General features: G+C 39.8%; 1 protein-coding gene across 2 annotated transcripts; it reads right to left on the bottom strand.

Annotated features, from left to right (window-relative positions):
- Window positions 1-392: 392 nt before the first annotated feature.
- Window positions 393-20,196, bottom strand: egln1b (egl-9 family hypoxia-inducible factor 1b). Of its 2 annotated transcripts, XM_079597031.1 has the most exons (5): window positions 19,166-20,176; window positions 7,404-7,523; window positions 2,791-2,927; window positions 2,642-2,709; window positions 393-1,590 (listed from the first exon to the last, which is right to left on the bottom strand). In XM_079597031.1, exons 1-5 carry the CDS (start codon window positions 19,886-19,888, stop codon window positions 1,535-1,537), a joined length of 1,104 nt encoding a protein of 367 aa, XP_079453157.1. In that variant the 5' UTR covers window positions 19,889-20,176; the 3' UTR covers window positions 393-1,534. The 2 variants fall into 2 exon arrangements, with proteins under 2 accessions (XP_079453157.1, XP_079453158.1); XM_079597032.1 differs by lacking the exon at window positions 2,642-2,709 and having other exon boundaries at window positions 815-1,590; window positions 19,166-20,196.
- Between the last annotated feature and the right edge of the window lie 5,890 nt (window positions 20,197-26,086).

Genomic DNA, 26,086 nt, shown 5'->3' with positions numbered 1-26,086 from the left:
GCTCATCAAGGCTGCATTGATTTAATACCAGTAATATTGTAAAATATGATTACATTTTAATGTAAGTTTTCTATTTTAATATATTTTATAATAAGGAAAGGCTGAATTATCAGCAGCCATTCTTCTTATTAGCCATGCTTAAGACAGTGCTTCTTAATATTTTTGTGTAAATTATTCTACTTTTGATTCTCTGGTAATTAGAAAGTTAAGTTTGAAATAGAAATAAATGCTTATTTCAAAAATAAATATCATATTGACCCCAAACTTTTAAACAAATATATATATGTATACGTGTGTGTATATATATATATGTATATGTGTGTGTGTATTTCTCCAGTCATGCTTCTGGCTGAATAAATGTTTTAGAAGTTAACAAATTTGATGTACAGTACCACAGAATTTAATGACTTTTATTCATTTGTATGACTTTTCAGGTATGCAGGAAATATGTCGGTGACCCGGTGCTGTTGTGCTGCAAAACCAATATACTGTAGGTCTCATATTTCACTGGTAGTGATACATTGACAATTGTGCAATATTTTCTACTATTCTGTTTGAAAGAGAGAAGAAGAAAAAAGTATGAAAGAGAAATAATAGTAGTAAACAAGTCTCCATTCTCATGTGGAAGCCTTTCTTCATGCTCTTCCAGTTTATGTATGATAGATTTGTATTAGCCGCTACAAACAGCTAGAGGGTGCTGCAGGACTCCAAACACAGAAAAAGTGTATGAATGTCACATGACTTTTAGTGACAAGAAGGTTAATACCATAAGAAAACATAAGATGAAACATGTACACACACAGTAAAACAAGATGTATTTAGGAAAACTGCTTTTTTTATTTCAAACTCAGAGCTGTTAGACATGAGCTGTCAAGTTTGGCTTAAGACAGGAGACATACAGTAACGTCTGCAACAACAGACATATCGCTGATGACTGGCAAAGACAATCCAGCAATGCTCCCGGTGACTAAGCCACAGGTGCAAGCCACGATAAAGCACGTTCCTTGTGGCTCCAATTAGGAGAGCTTTGAAAGCGGAATTAAGAGCCATACAAAAACACAAATCCAATGGCTTATGAGCAGAATAACATGTATAGGACATTGCACAGAGCTTGTAACCTTAAAAGGGGTTTTCTGTGTTGTTTCTGCACATGCGTTGCCAAACAAAACTGTACCTTTATTAACACGTGCATAACAAAGTTGACAAGGGGGACCGGGGAAGGAAACTGTAGGGGGTCATAGCTCAAAATCTTGTGTTGAACAAGTGCAGAAAACACATACACCCTCAAGTTTCGCATTACGTCCATCCTATGCTCATGTAAGCCAGCATTCTTCATAAAGGAAACGCAAACATGTTAATTCACGCCTGTCTTCACATTCTGAGTCCCTATGAGAAGCCCCTTATAGAGGACAGATGGAGAGGTGAATGAGAGAGAAAGTCTCTTCCGGACTTTCTTCTGCCCTCTGCTCATCATCTCTCAGCAGCACTCTGGAGGTCCAACCCTGTGCACTCCTCTTCATTCATCCCTCGTTCACTAGCTGGGCTCAGACGGCTTGTTTAGCTCCACCTTTACGCTCCTTTCACCGGAACCTAAAAGACAGAAAGAGAAAAATGTCACAAAGGTGAATACAGAAATGCTCTTCGCTCTCTCTGACAATCCATATCTGTTATTAGGTAGAAGATTACCCACTGTGGATCATTATTTCATTATTTAAAAGAATACTTAATCGTGAAATTAAAATACTGTCAATATTTACCCTCATGTCATACAAGCAGTTTGTACAATGAAAATGAGCCATTACTGATGACTAAACTATTAATACTTCTATTCAGAAAGGATGCGTTAAATTGATCAAAAGCGACATTTATGATGTCAAATGAATGCTGTTCTTTTAAGAATCTTGAAACAAAATTTATCATGGTTAAATTGAATGTTTATGTTTATTGGTTTATAACCGGGAATAACACACAATATAACTCCCACAAAAAATATTAAGCAGCAGTGCACAACTGTTTTCAACATTGATCATAATAATAAATGTTTCTTGAGCACTAAATCAGCAAATTAGAATGATTTCTGAAGGATCATGTGACAATGATGCTGAAAATTCAGCTTTGCCAACACAGGAATAAATTACATTTCAAAAATATTCAAATCAAAAACGTATTTGAAATTGTAACAACATTTCACAAAATGATATCTTTTACTGTATTTTTGATCACATAAATGCGGTGAGCATAAGAGACTTTTCAAAAACTGACCACAAATTTTTGAAAGCTTCTGAAACAATACAATTTGTGCAAGAAACCCTATGAATCATATGAGCCGCTTTTATGGTGCTCCTCTTGTTTTTTAGCTACTTGACAGCCAAAGTAACAATTTACTTTTACTCCATAGAAGAGTGGCGTGAACAAGACAGCTAGATTTCTACTTTTGTGTTAGACAGAAAAGAAAGGAGTCATATGGGTGTGGAACAACAACATGAAGATGAGTAAATGTTCATTTTTGGCTGCACTGCTCCTTTAAATAGTATTCCAACAAAGCAGTCTGGCCATAATCCCATAGACACAGCACATAAATCTATAGATAAAGTTGTTCAGGATCAATGTAAGTGCCTGGTCATGTTTGAGCAGACCTCACCTGTTAGATATTTCTCCTTAGCTCGAGCTCGCTCATCAGCGTCAAAATACCACACCGTTATAGCATACCTGCACATGAATTCACACAGAATTGTATACAAGCATTAGCAGTTTACAGGACTATTTTACTAAATTAAATGTGTCACTGACCTTGTGACGTAAGCTGGCTGGACCTCATGTGGGTTCCGTCTGTCTGACCAAAACAGCAAAAGTCTGTCAAACTTGGGCTCTATGTCTGCAAACTGAGAGGTTCCCTCTGGAAAGATCCGCAAAAGGCCACCGTGGCCCTATAGAGTGAGCAGATGAGAATTATGGTATATTCCAATTTCCAGGGGTTGGACAGTGAAACTGAAACCGTTTTAGACAACAATCATTTATTAGTATGGTGTAGGGCTTTCAGATGAGCCAGCAACAACAATTTGTCCTCTTTTGAACTCTGATTTGTCTCCCATTATGTTGCGTAGATTGCAATATTTTATTTTTTTATTTTATATTTTATTTTTATATTTGTTTTTAATTTAATTTAGCACATTAAATATTACCATAAGTTATAAATACTTCACAATTTAAACTTGCACTGTCCACTTTTCTTCATTAAAAAGTTCCACCCCATGAATTGTACTTTTGTGCGTGTGTGTGTGTGACTGTGTGTGTAGAAACACACACACAGAAGAATGATATTAGTGGTGTCAACAATAATCGATTCGGCGATGCATCGCAATGCGGGATATGCACGATTCAGCATCGATGCGGCAAAGTGCCATAATCGATTATGTCACTGTTTATTTTCTGGCCTTGAGTTGGACAATAAAGTTGTGAAGTTTATTACTTCCGTGGGCATAACAACAACAACAATCAAGACGGCTGAGGCGGAGGGAGATGACCGCGATAGACTGGTAATTAAAAACGCACCCAAAGCTTGGAAAAGCGGACATCTGGGCACATTTCGATTCTACGAAGTTAATGGGAAACTTAACAAGACGAGGCTGAACACAGGAGCGCAGCTTCGCGGCTGAGACACGAATAGACTATTATTAACTTAAAGCTTTACTCTTAAACACAAAAGGCACGTCCATTTTAATAAAAAATGATATTTATTAAACAAACCAGATCAAGAGCAAAAACGAAATAAAGTGAATAACTGAAAAATAAAGCATAGGCTCAAAACTAATACAAACAGTGGCACTGCGCGAGTGCGCGCATTGGGCTCCAATAATATGTTCCCGTCTTCTAAAAAAAAATGCTGCCGATGTCTTTGTTGACATGGTAGAAGAGGACTGACTATGAATTAAACGGTCTCTCAATTAAATAAATAATATTCAGCAAACCTTAGTAGCCTATTTTCTTCAATCTGACTGTCTCTCTTCTCCAGTGGGTTGGGATAATCCAAAAGAAGTGAAAACAAGGGGGGTGTTCTGAAGACAGACTGTTACCTGTGAAACAGGGGTGCTCTGAAAACACCCCCATTAGCAATTAGTGCTTTCCACCTGATGAAATGAACGCGCAAAATGAATAAAATGAACGCGGCAAAACTGATGAAATGAACGCGCAAAACGAATGAAATGAACGCGGCAAAACGAATGAAATGAACGCGGCAAAACTGATGAAATGAACGCGCAAAACGAATGAAATGAACGCGGCAAAACGAATGAAATGAACGCGGCAAAACTGATGAAATGAACGCGGCAAAAAATCGACCAATCAGAATTTTGGTCAAGCCAGAACGTATCGACCAACAATCGACTAATCGATTGGGAGATTACAGCCCTAGAAAGCAGTGATTTATGTTTTCTTTTTCAGGTTTGAAAATGCCATATACAATACCCTGTACCATTCAATTTTATTTTGTTTAATGACATTTATGTCAAAGATACAGCAGTGATAATGGTAGTGATAATACACACATATAGCAGCCAATAAAATCTGTTGTTCAATATATGACTGCTTGTATTGCCTCATGACTGATGAAAAATTTGCCTTGTTGTGTGCAGTAGAATTTTGATGCATCGCAATGCATCGTAGAATCGAATTGAATCGAATCGTTACCTGGTGAATCGTAATCGAATCGAATTGTGAGGGCAGTGCCAATGCACACCCCTAAATGATATAATTATATTTTAAAACATTCAAATAGAAAACTTTAAATTGTAATATTTTACAATGTTAGTTGTATGAACAAATGAACAAAACCTTGGTCAGAATAAGAGACATCTTTCAAAAACATTAAAATGCAATTACGTATTTGGATTTCAAATATCATTTACACCCAACATTGTAGATGGGAAACCTGTGGGAGGGAATGTCTTTTTTCCTGCCCCAGGACAACCTGTTGCTAAATTTAGCTTAAAGAAAAATATCTGACACAACTGTGGCTTTTACATAAGCCAAGACAACAGGGAAGAAGCAGATTTGCGTGAGACGGCTATTTTCCTCTCCATTCAGTGAAGAGGCCGAGATATCAGAGAGAGAGCGCTAGAATTCATACCATGTATTACTGGCATCCTGTGCAGCTTGAGAAGGATGGAAAATATCAGGGTAAAGATGTGACCCATCCTTACATCACAGCACTGATACAGAAACTGATGACGAAGAAAACGCTGTTCGTTCGCAGACTGTCCTGCATTCTTACGAAACTCAAGCAAAGAGCGAGTTCAACCATAAACAGCATCTAGATAAAGAGCAACATGCCCTTGAGTGTTTAATGTAGACTAAACACTACATCCTTCTACCATCCCTGTATCTTGCTGTGAAACTGTCCAACTCTCTTTAACATTCACTTCATATACTGTAAGAACATCTGATCAACTCTGGATGGTTTCCATGGCCGGAATGTTCTAGAGCAGAACCGCTCTCTGACGCAGGGCTGGTTTTAACAGCTGGAAGGTGGAAGAGTCAGCAGTGGAAAATGTTAGGCCTGCGGTCACAGCGAACGCTCATGGAACTTCAACAGTAAATGTTTAACATAACCATAAGAATGGAGGCAGAAATTTCACAAGTTATCTATACAGATTTCCAAATTCAATTCCAATTTTGATTAGATTATGACTCAATTAGGTATATTTTAGTAACCATTCTGTGTCCACTACAGTATACAGGGCTGTGTTAGACAGATTCAAATCATTAAATAAAGTTGATTATTTTAACTATTCTTTAAAAGAACCAGTTTGTAATGTTTCGGGACTCAAGAACCAGTCATTTGTTTCGGGAATCAGTCTACACTGGTCATTATGTCCATTTCAGATTCACTATAAATAACTGATCCGTAAGATTCGCTAGTGTAGGCCGATTCAGACACGTTTTTAACGCAATATATATATATTGCGTTACTTCCTAAAAATGTAACTAAGTGCATTAATTAGTTACTTTTTATGGAAAGTAGTGTGTTGCGTTACTCCTCGGCTGGGCTTGCTAGTTTTTTAATAACAAAAAAACAGAAAAGTTCTATTTTTGTCCATTTCACACTAAAAAGTAACTGAACAAGTCTAAGTGCAAATAACACACCTGTACAGTAGAGAGCGAAGCTCAAACAAACCTTTCAGCTGTGCTAACATTCTGGATTGCAGAGTAATAGGACGCAGGAAAGTTCAACACTCTTACTTCAGCAATAAAAATAAAATAAATAAAATGAATGTAAATGTTTATCTAAAGTCATTTTTGCTTTCCTATGGTTGAATTGGATCATCGAAGGTCAGCAGCAAATACTTTGGTTAATAAAGTGAGATTAAATAATACATAAAGTACATTTGTGTAATTTAACATATTTAATTATTGCAGGTTTGCGTAATATTCTGAGTTTGCATTTCACTGCTTTTATTCATTTTGAAGAATAAAGAGTCTGTTTTTGTGCAAGTAAGATGAGTAAATGCATTCTCACATTTAGTCTAGAACTACAAGAATCATAATGTTTACACGGCGTACACCTCGCCTCTGCTCTTATTCCTAATATCTTCCAACATTGGGAGAGGTGTCAATGAAAAAAAAAAAAGGGAAAACAAAGTAACTTGAGTTACTTTTGAAAAAGTAACTCAGATATTTTTGGGGAAATTTAAAAGTAATGTGTTACTCTACTACTTTAAAAATAGTAATAATCAGATTACTTGTAATGTGTTCCCCCCAACACTGCTAGTCACATTGTATGTTTTTGATTTACCAAAAAGAACCAGCTCATAAGAGTAATTTGTTACAGAAATAGAAAAAAAGAACAAAGAAAATCGGGTTATTGAAGTATTTTGTTTCAGAAGTCGGGCTACACTGGTCACACTGTGTTTCTGATTCACCAAAAAAAAAGAAGAAAGTAATTTCTCTATGAATCGGACTATTGGTTGTGCTGTGTTTTTGTGTGATGCCCACATGGTCAACTGATTAGAAATACATTTATTTCCATTAATTTGCAGACAGTACAATGTACAAATACGTAAAACTTAAAACACTAAATATTTTCTTAAATTTATTTTTCTATTATATACAAACCCAACATAAACCAAAGTTTCACTGTTCTAGTAGACCTCTAATAACAGCACATAAACAGTCTCTTGTGTGGCCTATTTATTCAAAGTACCAACAGCAAACTCTCTGCTCTGCACAAGGTTGGTTTTGAACTTCCATTGAATTGAATGCAAGCTCAGATGCAAGTTTAAGAAGTCTACATCAGATAAGATACCTAAACAAACAGAGAAGAGCTTAAACAATCTCAAGCAGTTTTACAAGCTACAGAACGTATACAAGATCAAAGTTGAAAGGAAGGGGGGGGGGGGGACTCCTACCTTGGCATCCCAGTCTTTATTCAGGTAATATATGCATGTGACACATCTCCCATCTCCATTAGGGTTATCCACATGCCGTACATATCCTGTCCCATCGCCAGGGTAACATGCCACCATTGCCTGGAAGGAAAAACGAGTTGTTTTTAGTAATTGGACAAAATAGCCAAATCAAAAGAACACGTGATGACGATAGACCTTTCACAAAGATTGAATACAGCACACATTAAGGGGGGGATCAAGGGTCCTAAAAAATGGCTTATGCAAAACATTTCATTTTTGCTTTTGAAGTGAAATATGATCAAGATATATTCTTCATGAGACTCACTGTTACCCCGTATTTGTCTAATGGAGTTCAGACCGCTGAATTCCATTTAGATACAGTACGATACCAGAGCGCACAGCTACACAAATCAAAGTGGAAAAAATAAGGTGATAACTGTGAAATTCTCAGCCCTGTGATGATTGTATCATTTAATCTTGTTGAATCTGGGTTATGAGGCTGAGGGAACAATGAAGCCATTGCTGGAGTCTTTCCTTTGCTGAGGTTTTTCCTTTCCTGCTCTTCCTTTGCCCCTTTTATTTTGGTCTCCGGGTTTACATGGAAAGTGTTAATTAATCACAAAGAAGAAAATAGCAGTGTAAATATATTTGTGCACATGGACACATCCGTTAGGAGCGAACAGGACAGTGTTACAAAGGAGAGAATGAGTCAAAAACTCATAAAAATAGATCATCAGTTCATCAGTCCAAGTGACCTGCATATGACTCGGTTAAACTACATTTCTGGAGCAAACAACATGTACTTCCTTATAATTAGAAGTTCCTCTATAATAAGAATATTCCTCTCCAAGTAAAAAACATGTCAAACTTTAAACAAAACCATGACTAATGCCGACGGTCACCTTTAAATAATTAACAAAATGCTTCAAACAAGCATTCAACAAACACTTAAATATCAGAAACCTTTGGGCTCATACTGTGAGCCGTGTTTCTGTGAACTGAAAAAAAAGCACAGTCAGAACAGCTCTCTGATATCGATCCCCTCCGGGAACTCGCCTTCTTTTTCACCCACTTCTGCACGTAGGCTCCTGAATCTGATCACTTCACTGATAGTTTGTGACCTAACACTCTATTTATAAGCAGCACTTGCCCAGCAGGGAATTTTTAGGCCTTGACTTAACCCACTAACCCTAACCCTACAGCATAATGTCAAAGGGACCGAGACGTCCTCCCCAGGGACACGACATCAGCATGTTTTCCACTGACTCTCAGCATGTGTGTGTGTGTTAGGCCTGTCTGAGGAAGGCAGGGAGGGAGGGTGTTTTTATGGCCGAAAAACAAACATCTCTTCCAACATTCTTTGCCTTACTTGCATACATACTAGAGGTGAAATGGTTCCCATGAAAAAAAAAAAAAACGTTCTGGTTTGATTTGCATACAGTACGTAGTGTAGTTCAGTCATGTCATGTCATGTCATACAATACTTTTGAAAATATCAATATTTGTATTTATTTACTTGTTTTATGCCATGTCAGCATTTAAGGCTATTATCATGGCAAGAACATTAAAGATATTCATTAAAACATTTAAAATAAACACACACAATTCATACACATAATATAGAATGAAACGAGGGATAAACATTATAAATACATTTATTTAAATGTTCAAGACACATTTACATAGTAAAAGACAAAATCTGTATAACATCAAATGTGTAAGAATTGTAAAGTATCCAGAGCTCCCAAATAAATTAAAAATAAATGAAGAGTTAATTAAATAGATGTAAACATCTGTTACAACAATGGTAGACATTGTAAACCGACTGTGTGGTAAACAGACACTAGGAGTGTAACGCTACACCCATGTTACGATTTGATACAAATCACGAGACAATATCATCGTGATTCTCTTAAGACATATGGTAAAAAGTTAACAACTTGCACTCTGTTACTATACATACATTTAAAATAATGTATTCCCTTTTTTATTGGTAAAATACATTTACCATTATCAGGACGACTCACAAAGTTAAAACGTCATTTGAATTTGACAAATAATAAATTCTCTTGTCTGTAATAATCAATAATGCAGTAGAAACTGTACAATGAACAGCAGCAGTGCTAGACTGTTCACTGAATCATATAATTAACAACACTTCTTTTCCACGCATCATTTTATCCATGTATGTGGTTAACAGTCCAATCTTTTTAAACCGTGAAATCACTCCAGAACTCAGTCCCGCCTTGCCTGCATTCGAGACGGTGATGTGAGCTCGACTGGCACTGACATTCTTCACTCCTGTTGGTTGTCGCTCGCAAAAATTCGCTGCTCGTTTTAAATTAACTTTTGTCACGTGACTCCCGTCGCTTGACACGCCTACATTCTGTCGCCAATGGTCACTGTCGCTCGTGTCGTGGGAAGTCGCCAGCCCTCCATTGAAAATTAATTGGATAATGTCGCTTTGTTGCTGGCAGTGTGAACTGGGCCATAGGATAGCCGATATGATGCTTAAAAAAAATACTTAATCAGCAATCAGCCCCGATACGATCCTTAAGATTCTTCTGGGGCACCGGTTAAATAGTCATCTATTAGTGCTTGATGATGGCAAATGTATTGGCCAATAATAATAAATAGATAAATAATATAAATGACCAATATCATGACCACCATGGTGGCGAAATATTGTCTGTCATTTTTGGCAGCAATTTACAGTGCATTATTCTGCAGCATATATAATTTTGTTATTATTTGAAAAGACTGGTAAGACTGGTAACGACCAGTCAAAGGGTTAAAATATCGGTATCCAAATTGTGCCTCCTGAAAAGTAACACACCAAGTATTTACTGAAACTGTGACTACAGAACCGTGATGCAAACTGTACTGAACAGTGGAAATCTGAACCGTCAGACCCAAAAACACAGAGCTGTGTGTCCCCCCTTAACATTTCTCCTCCCCAGCTTCCTGAGGCCTATAATTTGATATTAGATTTCCAGTGAACGAGCGTCATCATTCCAGGAGAAAAGACGGCAGCTGAGGAAAGCAACACATGCTGGGAACAAATCTAAAAACGACTGTACATGAGGACCGTTTTTCCAAGCAACATAACCGTTAGCGGTGCTGGGGTGTGGTTGACTATAAATCACCCACTTCAAGTGGAAGATGGCGAATGGAGGAGTTCTGGAAAGGCCAAGCAAGGGGCGGGTCAGAAAGACGATGACTATTGTTATCATTTTACTGTTAAAGGGGTGGTAAAATGCCATTTTCACAAGATGTAAAATAAATCTCTGATGTCCCCAGTGTGTGAAGTTTTAGCACAAAATACCCCACAGATATTTTTATATAGCATGTTAAATTTGTCACTTTTTGAGGGTTTGCAAAAACGCACTGTTTTGTGCCTGGCCCTTTAAATGCAAATGAGCTGCTGCAGAGGGCGGGGTTTCAAGTCCTCATGTGTGTTAGCAGCTGCGATTACCTCACGCTGACACACTAAAATGACAGAAACTGTTCTGTCTTTAATGTCAAAACGGAGTCAGACAAAGATGGAGAGACTCAAGAAGAAGTGACAACATGTAGAATGCAACAGGACGTCTCTGAATGGTTAGTTGATGAATTTATGTTGCTGATGTGGAGTTAACTATCTTCAATTAGGATATTCTGTCATGGTTATCTATAAATCGCTCGTATAGGAACTGTTGTGAGATGCACACAGAGTGACTTTCTATTGCATGTGAAAAGATGGATGCTAAAGTTTGAGCTGACTCACAAATGTACTCATACACAACTTTTCCTCTTCTCAACATGGACTGTGTTCCCGGGGGCGGGTTTAGGTACATTTTAGGGTTGCTGCTGATGTCACTAACCCTGGAGGAATGTCGTGTAGTCCCTACCAGCCTTTTGTTGTAGTCCTTTTCTTTAAAAGCAAATATCTTCATTTGCTTTGAACTTTGAGCGTTGCAGATGTTGTTCATGTTCAAACAGCAACATTTCACACTAATTAAAGTTAGAAAAGTGAAATCATACATTACCACCCCTTTAAAAAGACAAAATTATGATGGTCAAATGCACTCGGGCACCGCATGATTAACATCTTGCAACATCAGCATCACACATGCACACGGAACGCACTAGGAAACCTCGTGAATTACGGCCGTTTCACACCGCGTGAGCAGAGCGTATTTTTTCCGTTGTGAATGCACTCATTGATTAACATTCACGGCGGAAAAAATCCGCGGAGCAGGAGCAGTGCGTGAGCGTCAAGCAGGAGTACCACGCGTGAGCAGCAGTGAAGCAGGGGTTTCGGCGCCGAGTCTATTTTTGCTGCGCTGCTCACGCTCAATTAAAGTGAAAGCACACTTTTGATGGACAAAATAAATATGATTTCACACAAAAAGTGCCCAAAATGCACAGAATTTGCATGTCTAGTGTTTTACCAAGAACTAGAGTAGGCTATGTCAGAAAAGAAAATGAACACTCAAAGATCTTTATAGAAAATGTACCCATTTAAACTTTGTTTTAATTATTAAGTTTGGGAAAAAGTATATGTGTTTTATAAAAAAAATATAGAAAATAAATATTTGTGCGTGCTGTAAAGTGGTTAGAAATGTTTTTATCGGAATCAGCCTAGAAAATTATAATCAGTGCATCTCTGATTACAGACTAAAGAATGTTGAAATTAAAAAAGGCATAATAGGACCTTTTTAAAGACAGCATGAAACAGAAGATGTAATAGTTTTTATTCTCTATTCAGATGTATATTCAAGTTAAACGTCTTTTTTAACATGAAAAAAATCTATGAGCAGGTCCATTGAATTGATTGGATCGTTGGATGTGATTGACAGGTTGTCTCGCCCTCCCACCATCAGGCACACACCAGAAAATGTGCATATAAAGTGTGCTGAGAACTGAACTGAGTTCTTTTTGGCACCTTATTGGGAATGAATGAACAAATAAACACACTTATGTGTCAAAATGCCCATCTTAGCGAGTATCCTCGTAAACACAGTTGTTTATGTCTAAAGAACGTAAACAAAGTTGAGAAAGAAAGCTCATCAAATATATCAAATATATAGTGCATTATAAATTACATTTATTATAAATTAATTATTATCAGTATATTAGATCCGTGCATTCAGTCTTAAAGTGACAGCAGCCTAATGTTCTTGCTGCCATCTGTGCCATTAATGTTAACCAAAACAATCTCATTGCTCTTGACTGAATAGCTTTTGTAACTTTATTAAGAATAAATGTATATTTAATTGAATGGTATCAAAAATTGTTAGCATAAAAATGTTATTTAAAGCAAAAATTACTGTATTGTAGTAGAATATATCATTATTGTGAAATAAACTTATTCATAGCATGATAAAAGATTTTGGTCTTCGCACACCCATTGTTTTCAATAACCTTCGCACCTCGGCTCGTTTAATAGGGGCCTTTCCAGCCAAGTCTCGCAGCCTGCAATGGCACGCAATACACGACAGATCACAATACATGTGACAACATTTCAACTGAAACGTTTTCCCTGGTGGCAGGTGCAAAAGCGAAGGACAACGTAAATAAAGATGGGAGGGGCGAGCGAGCGTGTGCTTTAGCCAGTGGGAGAAGGATATAGGGGAAGAAGGAAAGAAAGACAAGCCAGGACAAAAAAGCGAGCTGAGGGCATTGACGCAATCTGCTGCGAGCCCCCCACGTGAATGGGCCGGAGCAGATAAGGGTGAAATCGCTCAACGGCGCTTCAATCGTTCAGGTGGGGGTGAGTGTGAGAGCCAACTGCGTCAGAGTAAGCAGCATCATGAGAAAACAACCGGGTGAGGAGGGGTGGGTGCGGACGGCACGCATCAACATCACGCAGCAGGTTTTGCGTCAGGATGCCATGCCGCCACTCTCCCATCATCACCTGCAAAGATCCATGACCGTGAAGGAGGGTAAAGGAGATTGAGGGGATGCCATAGTCCCACAACACAAAGAGCATTTCAATCAGAGCTTCAGTGTGCGTGTATTCCAGTTTCAACGTCTCAGACACACCTGGATGTGACGCTGTCCACAAACAGCTGCGCCTTCTATCTATGTATTTATTCGATTGTCAATATACATGACAAAAGCAGAATGTTTTTGATTCCATTAGCCGATAGTATTGAAAGTGTTTTTGTTTTTTTAGTGTTTTTGTTTAACAAACCAATTTAGCAATTGGTTTGTTAAACATTACTAGAATAATTCTGAGTTTGGTTTATGTTGCCATCAAAAAGGAGCTACAGTGCAAAACATATACAGATCACATGACAAACACCCCAACATGTATTCATTTACTCACCACAATGTATATTATATTTCTTATATTATATTATATTTATATTTCAAATACCGTAAATGCTGTTGGAACTTTCTATTATTAATCCTGAAAAATCCTAATTTCTTTTACAATGGTTACCAGAAAAATATTAAGCAGCAGGAATGTTTTCAAGGTTAATAATAATAAATGTTTTTTGAGCACCAAATCAGCACATTAGAATGATTTCTGAAGGATCATGTGACACAAATCGATGCTGTTTTAGCTAACAGGCTTAACATTTCAACATATATATTTTTGCTGTAAAACATTATTTAAAATGTAGGCTATGTTAAAATGTATATGTTGCACCTATAAACTGATTTGCAGCATGCATAAAGTCTTCAATGATTTCCAATTATAAAACATTCCCTTAATATGTTAATCATGCCTGTCATTATTTACTCCAACAGATCTCCATAACTCCATAAGTGATTTGGTTTCCTAGATTAAGGGATTTTCCTGTAAGAGGCCCTCTTGGGTTTACAACATGTCCTTTCCCCTTTATGTGATACTGCATCTGTTCTAGTGAGCAATGCAGAGCTGATATAAACCTGAGCAATGCAGAGCTGATATAAACCTCAGCTGCTGGACTTTAGCCAGACAGACAGTTCTAATAGTCCAGCTACGTGCAGAGCGTGCAGCTGCACTGCTGTTCCAGCACTGACACCCTGGCAGACTGACACCACACTGCACCATTAATAAACACGTTGAGGAAAAAGCAGTGACAGCGCACAACATGTCCAAGAGATAAGTCATGCATATAAGCTTTTACTGATGAAAAATAGGCACAACATGCAACTAACACAGCACACACACAAAAACATGCATGTACAATATAAACTTAAAATATGCACCAAAAAAATAAAAAGCATGCTTCATTATGGGTCATTATGAAGTCTACAGGTGTTTTACACATCAGCTTTCCGCATTCAGAAATCAACCTCACAAGTCTCCTGTTGGTTGCACGCAAGGTTTCCTGACATAAGGGTACAAAAACAAAAAAAATCACGTAACTAAACATCGATGCAGAAGCAAAGAAATATTATACATCCTTCCTAGTGAGGTGGGACTTTCCAAAGGGAATGCAATGCTCTAACAAATATGCTCAAAAACAGCCCATTCTGATCCAGTGCCAGCATCTCTGGTCACGTAATGTAAACATGACTACTTAGAAATTCATTGTGTTTTACTGCTGCAAACATTCTTCACCCTGACACCTAGAAAGTTTCTGAACAGGAGGTGACAAACCCCAATGATAAACGATAATACACCAAAAACACCACACAAAAAGCTTGAGGGGAAAGAACGATATTTTCTGATACTATTTGTGATCAGATTCACAAGCTCTTGATTCGATTCTGATTCTGCTGTAAATTGTACAGGGGTTTCAGACTGCATCCTACTGAATTTTTACTTATTAGAAAAAGAACTGGCTCATAAGAGTCATTTGTTTCAGAAATCGAGCTACACTGGTCATGCTGTAGGTTTTGATTGTTTTGATTCAATAAAAAGAACCAGATCATAAGTGTCACTGCAGGTTTGTGTATTGGACTAATTGGTCACATCATATGCTTGTTTTTTGCGTCATGTGCTTTGTTTTCTGCTGCTGTTTTGTGTTAAACAGTCTTTTTCATTGCATTAACACAGACTGCACATTCACATTATAATTCGGGTATAATCGGATATCATTTATTTTACCATGAAACAGAGGATTCAAGAGGGAACGTTGCTGCTGAAAGGCAATGCAAGAACCATGGAATGGATACAAGGAACCACTTGATATGGTACATTACGAAAATATTAGGCCTAAACAAACAAAATATTTTAAAAATGACAAAAACTAAACTTTAGTTTTAAAAAATTGTATTACCACCAAACAGGTCAATATTACAAACAGGGTCGACACTGAGTCTTTTAGTCCTTTTGAGGAATTCAAATTATTCAAATTATTTAACTCACAATAAATATTTGCACAATGAAATTGTTAAAGTCCTCGTGAACCAGAAGCTGCAACCGACTTTACTTCAGTTGTTGAGACATATTTCCAAGTAAAACGGAATATTGAATAGAGCGCAGGGTTTTATTTTAGCGCACCTTCTCTCCATCCCTCGCTCATAGCAGACTGACGGTTGGACGGTTTGACCTAAGCTGTCAAAATGACATCATCAGAGAAGGAACATCAATCCAGAGCAGAAGTATATTTTCAGAATTTGATTAAAGATTACCACAACAAACTATTTTTTTTCTTATTATTAACTTGCACGGATTCATTGTTCACCACAAGATTGGTAATGTGAGCTAACACAGTCAGCTGGGGTCAATGTTGATATCATAATGACTTTAAGGAACTAGAATTTGAATCAATAAAAGGGTAGTTTTTGTTTTTTTAATTCAAATTACTTACCATCACGTACTCACTCATCCAAACCTGTATGACTTACTTTCTCTTCTGCGGAACACAAAATAAGATATTTTGAAGAATACTGTAACCAAGCAGTTTTGGTGACCTTTCATTTTATGGTAAAAAAACAACAACAAAAAACAGAGACATTTCTCAAAATATCTTCTTATATGTTCCACAGACAGAAGAGAAAACGTTTGGGATACAGGAGGTTCAGGATGAGATGAACGCGAGTACATGATGACATAATTTCCAGTTTTGGGTGAACTATGCCTTTAAGAAGAAACACAATAATTATATTCTATGCAATTTTAATGTATCAAAACTATCCAAATCTATGAAAACTACTCTGTTGTTCTGCTGTTTCATAATAAAAATTACCTTTTGTTCCTATTCTCACTTCTTTCTCTACTCATCTCCTTCCCTTCCACAATCTACAGCCTCACTGAAGTCCAGATATATAATTATATATATATATATATACTCTGCCTCTGATCCTCCAACATTTAACAACCACAAAGCTCGTTCATAGTTTAATATCAATACAAAACATAAACATATTTTCCGTTCATTGTGTTTTATGTAACAGACTCTTTCCCTTCGGCTGATTCTTTCATAAGCCTGCTGTGCTGAGCATCCTGAATTGTCCAGCTGTACATCTGTGACACTCACAATGACATTAAAAAAACTATGCAGTCGCAGGAAGTGCTGTCACCTCCCATCAAGCCTTCTGATATTCACACTACAACATCCTGTGCACAGCATATGCCTTTGCTTTAAGCACAAATTACTCACCACATATTGACCGACTGATAATGGTGTATGCGACTGATCAGAAAGCGTGCCTGTGACGGCTTGCTGTGGCGTACAGGGAGTGAATCTAAAAAATAAAAAAGGGGAACGCATACTCCCCCAGGCGCAGTCAGTGAAGTACTGCGGTCTTTGTCATTGAATAAGAGACCCTTCAAACTTCAATGAGCCAAAAGACCTGAAGACCTAGAAATCCAAAAGATTCACTATAGTGTGCGATATAAAACGAGACATACATAATCTTACATAATCGTACCAACTCTTGCAAAACCATAAGCTGACTGTGTTACAAATTTCCTGTAAGTCACAATAAGTGTGCGTGTGTTTACAGCAAGATGGAAAAGGTGATGGCTTCCCTAAACCCTGAGAGGTTGGAGGTTTGTCCAAACATTGTGCATGCGTTGGGTACGCCTGATAGCAGCTGGTGGTCGCAGGCGTTCCCCTGACCTGGGGAAATATGAGAGCCATGCTGGTCGTGGATAACTCACAAAGGCACTATCAGTAACAGTCTGTGGCCCCAAAGGAAGCTCCTGTTTAAAAAAAACGGTCAGCCTGACATTTTTGCGCGGGGATAGAAAATTCAAGAACAATTGAATCTGAGGGAGAGACCTGATGGTGCATATATTCAGAGTCTTTAATGTGTTTAGTCCAGAATTTTAATTGTAGGAGATTTTCATGTTTGCTACAAATCTGATCAGAGTTTTAACCAAATCCATAAAAGATGTGCTATTGTGTTAACTGGGGCTTTCACTTGATCCCCCAACCATATGCTCCCTCACATTTTGACTAATGAATTTCCATGACATTACTAGATAAGAAAATAATAATTTCATAGCTATTAGACTTGACATAAAGCAAATATGAGCGCAACTACTGTATAAAGAAATTGCCTATGAAATTCTAGGCCTTTAAAATGACCTGATATTGTCAGCTTTCCCTTTCCCAGATAACGTCTTGAAAATGTAAAGGTTCAGTATGCTTATGTTTGTGTTAAGCCTCCTCTTCGTCACAGAAGCAATAGTAGTTTTGGACTCTATACTGACACCTATCAGCATGACTTTGTTTACTAATAAACTAGTTAATTCACACCAAAGCTGTTTCGTTTTTGTATTGTTTCTTTCCTGTGTATCTCATCCAACACAAATCTGAATAATAGTGTTGTCCAAAATATCGATATTTCTCGACACTGAAATATTGAAAACGGTTTCAATATTCCTTTTCTGCAGTATTGAATTCACAGATACCAACTGCACGTTCTCACTCTTTCTTCCATCTAATTGCGAATTGACACAACACGAAGTAAACAGTCGGTTATGTCTAAAGTGAATGTAAACATTGGAGGAAGAAAACGCATGTGTAACAGTATCAATTAAAGTAACAGTAGCCAAATACACCTGCTGTCTGTGTTATTAATGATAATCGAAAAGCAAAAGACTTTTGACTGAATAACTTTTGTAAATTTAATAAGGATCCATCTATATTTAATTTATACAGTGAAGACTATGCAGTTATTTATTTTACATTTGGCTACTTTATTAAATTAAATGTCTGTACCTAATCTATATCTAACTACTGTTAGATCTACCTGTAAAAACTTGAAAATATAAAACCTGAAAAAATAATTTTTTGAGTTCTTTCTGACTTTTCTTCTCATAATTGCGAGTTTACATCTTTTTTTTTTTATAAGAATTTCGAGATATAATCTTGCAATTGCGAGTTATAAAGTCAGAATTGCGGGATATAAACTTGCAATTGTGAGTTATAAAGTCAGAGAATTGCATGATATAAAGTCTTAAAGAGATATAAAGAGTATATAAGATAACAAATTATATGTATGGAGGTATATATGGTTTTCCCCATAGCCCATATTGATATTTTTTATTATCGGTTTTCTTTTCTTTCTTTTTTTGCATGTTAATGGTGCGCATCTGGTTACCTGCAGCGGTTGTGTGGCTGGTCATGTGACATGAGGAAGGCATAAATCTGATTGGTCGGTTAAAATGGCAACCCCAGCTAGGCCTGATATAGCAGGCTCTGCTTTTTGGAAATTGTATAATAAAAACAGCCGTATCTAGATATATGACCTCTTTGTCATTTTAAAGATATTTCTCAAATCTCTCATTTGTATTGCATCAAAACTTTTTTAATTAGCACAAAATTACTGAGCGCACCTTTACGTGTCAGACATCACAGTTCTCCTCTAATGACAGCTCTACTTACTTTCGTTCTGCCATTGATCCTGTAGTTGTCCAGTTTCCCGTTACAGTGTCTGATCAGATCGTCCATGCGGCTCATAAGAAACGCTATCCTCTCACAGCCGGCCTCCTTCCCCTCCACCCAGGTGATCTTATCCCCCCGAATGTCCTTAGACGAGTCGCTCCTCTGACTGACCAGCTGTCCGTCCGTAAATCCGCCGGTCAGGTAAAGCGCCCGCACGTCCTCCAGAATACTGCGTCCGACCTCGTCACCTAGGAAGTTGTCAACCACACAGATTCCGTGCTTGTTCATGCAGGGCACGATATAGTCCGTGGCCAGTTTCTGAGGTGGCGACCGCGTCTGTCCGTTGGGTTTCGAGCAGTCCGCGGTCGGTTTGCCGTCAGAGCCCGTGGCGGACTTGATAAAATCTGACATTCTTTCGCCGGGTGACGTAAGAGCAGAGTCACTCTGAGAAGAGTTCGACTGTTCTGAAGTGTTCGACTGTTCTGAAGTGTTCGACTGTTCGGCGCTGGGCTCTTCAGCCGGCGGCTGCTGCTGCTGCTGCTGCTTCTCGGCCTCCTTACACACCCGCTTGTGCTTCTTCCAGTCCTGTTTCTGGTGCTCTTTGCTGCAGTAGAAGGAGCTACGACACCGTCCGCACTTCATCAGGTTCTCCATTTTCCCACACAGCTCGCAGTACTGGCGCTCTCGCTCCAGACTGTCGCTTTCCTTTGAGTTTCCCTCCATGTTTCAGCGCTGTGCTGTATTACAGTATCAGCCTGCAACTTCACTACAAGTATCCACAAGCGAAATTGTCCCTGCGCCCCCGCTGCCAATTTCATTCCATTTGACGGAGGGCAACGTGACGCTCTCACATTCCCGCGACATCTATGGTTTGACACTTGTGAAGTCTCAGCGCGAGCCGTGAGTTTGATGGAAGCGCATGGCGCCTGCTGTTCCTTTTCTTCAGCGCTCAGCGCACGTCAACCATGTGAGCATGCGCACTAGAGACAGGATAGACAACACTGTGGGCATGATTCACATGTGCTTCTCACAACTTCATGTGGGCAGAATGAAAATTAACACAAATAAATATAAAATCGCCCAAAAACATTTAATGTCAAGAAATACTGCATCTGCGTGTTAGAAGAAAACAATAAATACATACGAATAAATAAACTCCCAATTTGCATAATAGAAAAGGCCAAAAAGTAAATAAACACAAATAAACTAACAAGACTTCAATCAAACGTTTATTAGGAGAACTAAGAATGTAGTTCTGGTTGTAGGAAGACAAGCAAGTATTTTATATTTTATTCAAATGTATATATAGGCCTAGCACAACATAATGGCAATTCAAAGTGGTAAAAATACCAAAACAAAAGAAGGAAAGTCTATTTTAAAATAAATGAGGAACATAATAAAATATTGAAAATAAAAGTAAACTACCAGAACTGCTTTTCAAGGACTTACCTTTAATTAAACTTTATACCTTTAAATCTTTATGAAACTGCATTTGCTACATGGTTTCCTTCAAGTCAAAATCTCTACAATGCAGCCATAAAAGCCTATCACTCAGTTTCTTTACTCACTGATGTCATATCATAAAGCAAAGTCCAAATGAAATCTTGGTTTGCATTCCAATCGTGTAGCATAAGTATGCAAAGTTATTTCCATTACCCAATTAATCTTATTCTCATGGGAGCAATAAAGATTAGCTTTCCACTGTAAGATAAAACTAAATTGATCCTCTGCTTCCTCACCGATGTTGACATACTCAAATAACAGTATTATTGTTGTAGCCTAAATAAAATCCTCCTTCAAATCTTGGGTTGGTTTATGCAGATGTAGATTCAGCGCACAGCATTTATTTTGCTTATGATTTTATGTAACAGTTACATGAATGCCAAAATATGCTGCTTATGTAATGGGAAACTTGTGAAAGTCATGATGACAGTTCCCTTACCTCAATTACAGGCGGAAAAACACTTTGTAAGTGTCGTCACAATTTTTTTTGTGTGGAGTATTTGGATAACACTCAAGCCTTTCATGACTGAGATTCTTTTGTCCTCGCTGGGTTCAAGGGTGACGCGACGGCCATGACTTTGTAAGTCTAGTTTTGGCATGGCTGATGTTTGGAGTACAATTTCTCACAGAGGGCATTGTTGGCCTAACTGCCCCACCGAGCTCCGTTTCGCACACAGGACATGTTTATTTACAGTCTCAGTGTGCATGTTTGTGTTTATCTCTCTCTTATGCAACATTTTTTTGACAATGGTTCCTCTCTCGAGTTTTTGATAATAAAAGAATTGGCCATGGACCCATTTAACATTGGAGTCAATGGTCATGTCCGAAAATGTCATTAAAACAGCCAATAATGTTCCTTTACAAAACTGTTAAACTCACCGAGTTGTTAGTGGTGTTCGTTGATGATTATAAACAATATATCGTCGTAATATATGATTCCAATCCGTTTATTTTGCTATAGTGGAACTATTTTTTCAGACACTTCACATCCGTGTAACTTCCACTCAATGACGAATAAAACACGACAGAAACTGTATTTCACAACACTTTTTGTTTCTGGAACATCAACGAACACCACTAATCACTAGGTGATTTGAACAGTTTTGAAAACTAATGTTAAAGGTTGTTTTAATGACATTTTCGGACATGCCCATTGACTCCAATGTTAAATGGGTCCATGGCCAATTCTAGTCAAAAACTAAAGTTAGGAACCATTGTCAAAAAAATGTTGTCCACCACTCTTGTTCATCCAAAACAAACTACAATATAGACTCAAGGTGTTAAATACCGGAATTATCCTTTAACTGTTTTACAGTAACTGTTTTCCATTTTAAAATGGAATTTATTACTGTGATGGCAAAGCTGAATTTTCAGCATTACTCCAGTCTTCAGTGTCACATGATCCTTCAGAAATCATTATGCTGATTTTCTGCTCATGAAACATTTCTTCTTCTTATTAATAATATTATCAATGTTGAATTAAAAAATGAGTTTGATTCAGCCATAAGCAGCTCTGCAAGTGTTATTCACTCTCTGCCTTTGCATGTCAGAAAATGATGCACATTTATGTTTATGCACAGTTATATATATGCACTTACACTACAGTATGATAAAAAGTACTGCTTTTTTCCTTTGCTAGGCCACAGATGAACACACAGTCCTGTCAAAAATAGAACATCCTCCTGAGGTATAGGGCAAGAGAGAGATGTAGGGAAGATGAAGGAGGGGGCGATGGCCTCAGGCTTGGGATAGCCCTCCATGGGGACAGCGATGAGGACTGGTCCTGGATGTGGGCCCACCCTGAGCTCTATATGACTGAAGTATTCCAACGGAAGTTGCTATAGCTATATCAGTATTACAATTGGCTACTGCTGGTGCGTGCCTGGCTTTAATAGACCTTGTGTAGCCCCGCCCCCACTCGTTGTCTTTTGTCTTCCGGTTTTTGCAGCAATTTCCACAGCGATCTTAAGGAATTATGAATCATCCCATCAGTCTATTTAGCTAGCTTGTAAGTGTGCTGTTTTGATTAGAGCCACTTTCCATAAGTTGCTAAAAGTTGCCAAATAAATGTTAAAAATGGCTAAATTTGTTGCTAGGTGCTTTTTGAAAAAAAAGTTGCTAGTGTAGTCTGAAAAGTTGCTAAATCTAGCAACAAAATTGCTAAATTGGGAACACTGGCGGCACCCTCCTCCCGCTTTCATGTGCATTTGTTATGATCGGAGCAAGCCAACTTTATCCTGTGGAGCTATGTCTACCGAGGTGGGTAATACATCATAGCCTACACATTATCATAAAAAATTGACATGTACATTTTGTATTCTGCTGTCATCAGTTCGTGTTTCTCGCTCGTCCAAGTTGCAAGGTTGGTTCTCTTACGTAGAGTTCTCTCGTACTGCGTCGAAGAACGCTACGGGAAAGATATTTCTTTGTCGAGATTGAAGCCAAAAATTAATCCTTAATTTTGTAATATTGTAAAACGCTTTTCTGAAGCATACAACCTAGGCGGAGCAATACAGCTCACCCATTGGCTGCTCTGCCAGAAAAGCACAGCCTATGCGAGGCCAGGACGCTGACCAATGAGGACGCTTCGCGCCCTTCTGCGTCACCTCCCGCCCAAACAGGCGTGGCCTAGGCCTATAAATACGAGCATAGCTGTCTAACACGCCGATTTTCTTAAATTCACGAAGCTGCACGCATCGTTGGATTGGATTCGAGCCACCACAGCCGTTTGGATACAAGCACCTCAGCAGGACGCGCCTCTTACCTGAAGCCGCTGGTCATCGCCGCCTTCAGCCGCCGTTCCCTGCTGCGCTTCTCCGGCGTGGAATATCCTTTACATTATGTGTGTGTGTTTTGTGTGTGTGTTCGCCGTCGCGTCACACAGTTTTTCCACACTAAAAGAGCCGAGCGTCTTTTTCAAGATGTCTCGCACCTCCTGTGGCTCGTGTAGAGCCCCGCTCAGCGACAGGGACCACGTGCTGTTTTCCTGCCTGTGAGTATCACGCAGCTTCAGCTCTCGTCGATGGCGGCTGCCATCGCTGTAATTTGATGCCTACGGTGACTCTGCGGACTCGCCTGGCGTTCATTTACTGAAGCTGCACCCTTTTCCGCCCGCTGTAGTGCCGCGCCGTGAAAAGCGCCGTGCTCAGCGGAGCCCGGAACCTCCCTTCACCACGAGGTGCTCGCCGCTGCTGCCGCTAGCTCCTCCGCCCGCTTCGCTGGACTCTCTGACCGACGGACAAGGGCCGCTGCGTGCCGCCGCGTCCGTCATGGATGAGGAAGATGAAGCCGTGTCTGTGAAGGACGACTGCTGTTCTCTCCTCGCTTCGGGTAGCGAGGGATGGGCGAGCTCCGAGGATCTCCCCTCCCCCGCCGCTCGTGAGCGTCGACGGAGAAAGACCAGCATCGATGCGCTTACCGGCTGGATGGCTGCTTTTCTGCAGAGGAACGTACGTTACCGTCCTCACGACCCGCGCCTTTTTCTTCCTGAATTCACGAAGAAATCGCGGAGTCCCGGAAAGCCCCGTTTTCAGCCAGGATGCGCATTTCTGCTTCGAGGAAAGCTACAGTGTTAAAATCCCGCCGCGGCCGGATTTCACTAAAATGTCTCGCTCGCACAGTCCCAACATTCGCGACCGTGCCAGTGTATTTTGCAGTCACCAAATCGGCATCAATGCCCGTTTGCCTGCACACAGACGCCGTTTTCACGACGCCCCAGGTAAATCTGAAAATGTATTTACTGGTGTCCCGGCCACGGCCGATGGTGTAATGTGTGTATCCGTAATGCCCACGACCTAGTGCCCATTCGTACACACAAGCACAGCCCTACACAATACAGGGCTTGCACACATAAAATCGACTCGTGTCGGTTGTGCTTCACATGTAAGCTAGTGAACGTGCCCGCTTTTCAGTGCCCACAATCACTACACACTGCATGTCCCGTGGTTTCTGTAAAAACGAAACGAATGCACGGTCAGTCGGTTCTGATAGACAGTACTCTCTGTGCTACACGGTGTCCCGGCCATGGCCGATGATGTAATGTGTGTAACTGTATGCCCACGACCCAGTGCCCATCTGTACACACAAGCACAGCCCCGCACAATACAGGGCTTGCACACATAAATCGACTCATTTCGATTGTGCATTATATGTAGTGAGCGTGCCCGTTTTCAAGCGCCCACAATCACTACAAGCTACATGTCACACGGTTTCTATGAAACGAAACCTATGCACGGTCAGTCAGTTCTAATAGACAGTACTTCCCAGTGCTATAAATGTACCCGCGTTCACGCACCCACATTTATTCTCAAACATGCCGAGCCGTACGGGGCTCGCACCGCGCGCTCCCTCTTTCAGCTGAGAGAGCTGAGAGCGCGCGCGGGCTGCCCGCTCGATTAAGCGCGCCCCCGCATCACGCTGCAATGGCGCCCATGTTACAGCACACGACTGCTCTCGTGTCGCCGCCATTTCGCGACCAGAGCCCGGTTTTTCAACCCGTGCAAGCACAGCCCTGAACAGCACAGGGTCTGCACACATAAAATCGGCTCATGCCGATTGTGTTTTACATGTAGTGAGCGTGACCCACTGCCAAGTGCCCACAACCACTACACACTGCACGTTCCGCGGTTTTCTGTAAAAACGAAACTAACGAACGGTCAGTCAGTACACAAAAACAGTGTTCCCGGTGTTATAAATGTGCCCGCCACCAAGCGCCCACGTTTATTCACAAACATCACGAGCCCTACGGGACTCGTCCCGCGCGCTCTCTCTCGACACAGAGAGCTGAGCGCGCGCGGGATGCATACTGTGTTAAACATGCCCCCCGCCTCACACGCCACGGCGTCCATGTCACAGCACACGGTTGCTCTCGTGTCGCCGCCATTTCGCGACCAGGGCCCAGATTACATTCAACCCCTAGTCACACGTGCAGATGCATGGGAATGACTTCCCGGGGTCTCAGAATGGGTGCTAGAGACTATAAAAAGAGGCTATTCGCTACAGTTTCATCGACGCCCTCCCCGTTTCACGGAGAAAGTCGAAACTACGGTGAAAACAGAAGTAGCACATCTACTTCGAGCCGAAATAGCGAAGCTATTGAGCAAAGGGGCCATAGAGCCTTTATCTCAAGCTCAGAGCGAAGGGGGTCTGTACAGCAGATATTTTCTGGAACCGAAAAAAGACGGGGGTCTCAGACCCATTTTAGATCTCAGGCATCTGAACAAAGCGCTGACAAAGCGAAAGTTCAGAATGCTCACGACCAGAGCTATCCTCGCGCAGATTCGCCGAGGAGACTGGTTTATGGCAATAGATCTGAAAGACGCGTATTTTCATACAAATTGCGTCACGTCACAGGCGATTTTTGAGATTCGCCTTCGGGGGCCAGGCATATCAGTACACAGTCCTGCCATTCGGCCTGTC

The sequence above is a fragment of the Phoxinus phoxinus genome (assembly GCF_949152265.1).
Source record: "Phoxinus phoxinus genome assembly, chromosome: 22".
Classification (NCBI taxonomy): Eukaryota; Metazoa; Chordata; class Actinopteri; order Cypriniformes; family Leuciscidae; genus Phoxinus; species Phoxinus phoxinus.
This window is presented reverse-complemented; position numbering and strand designations above follow the sequence as displayed.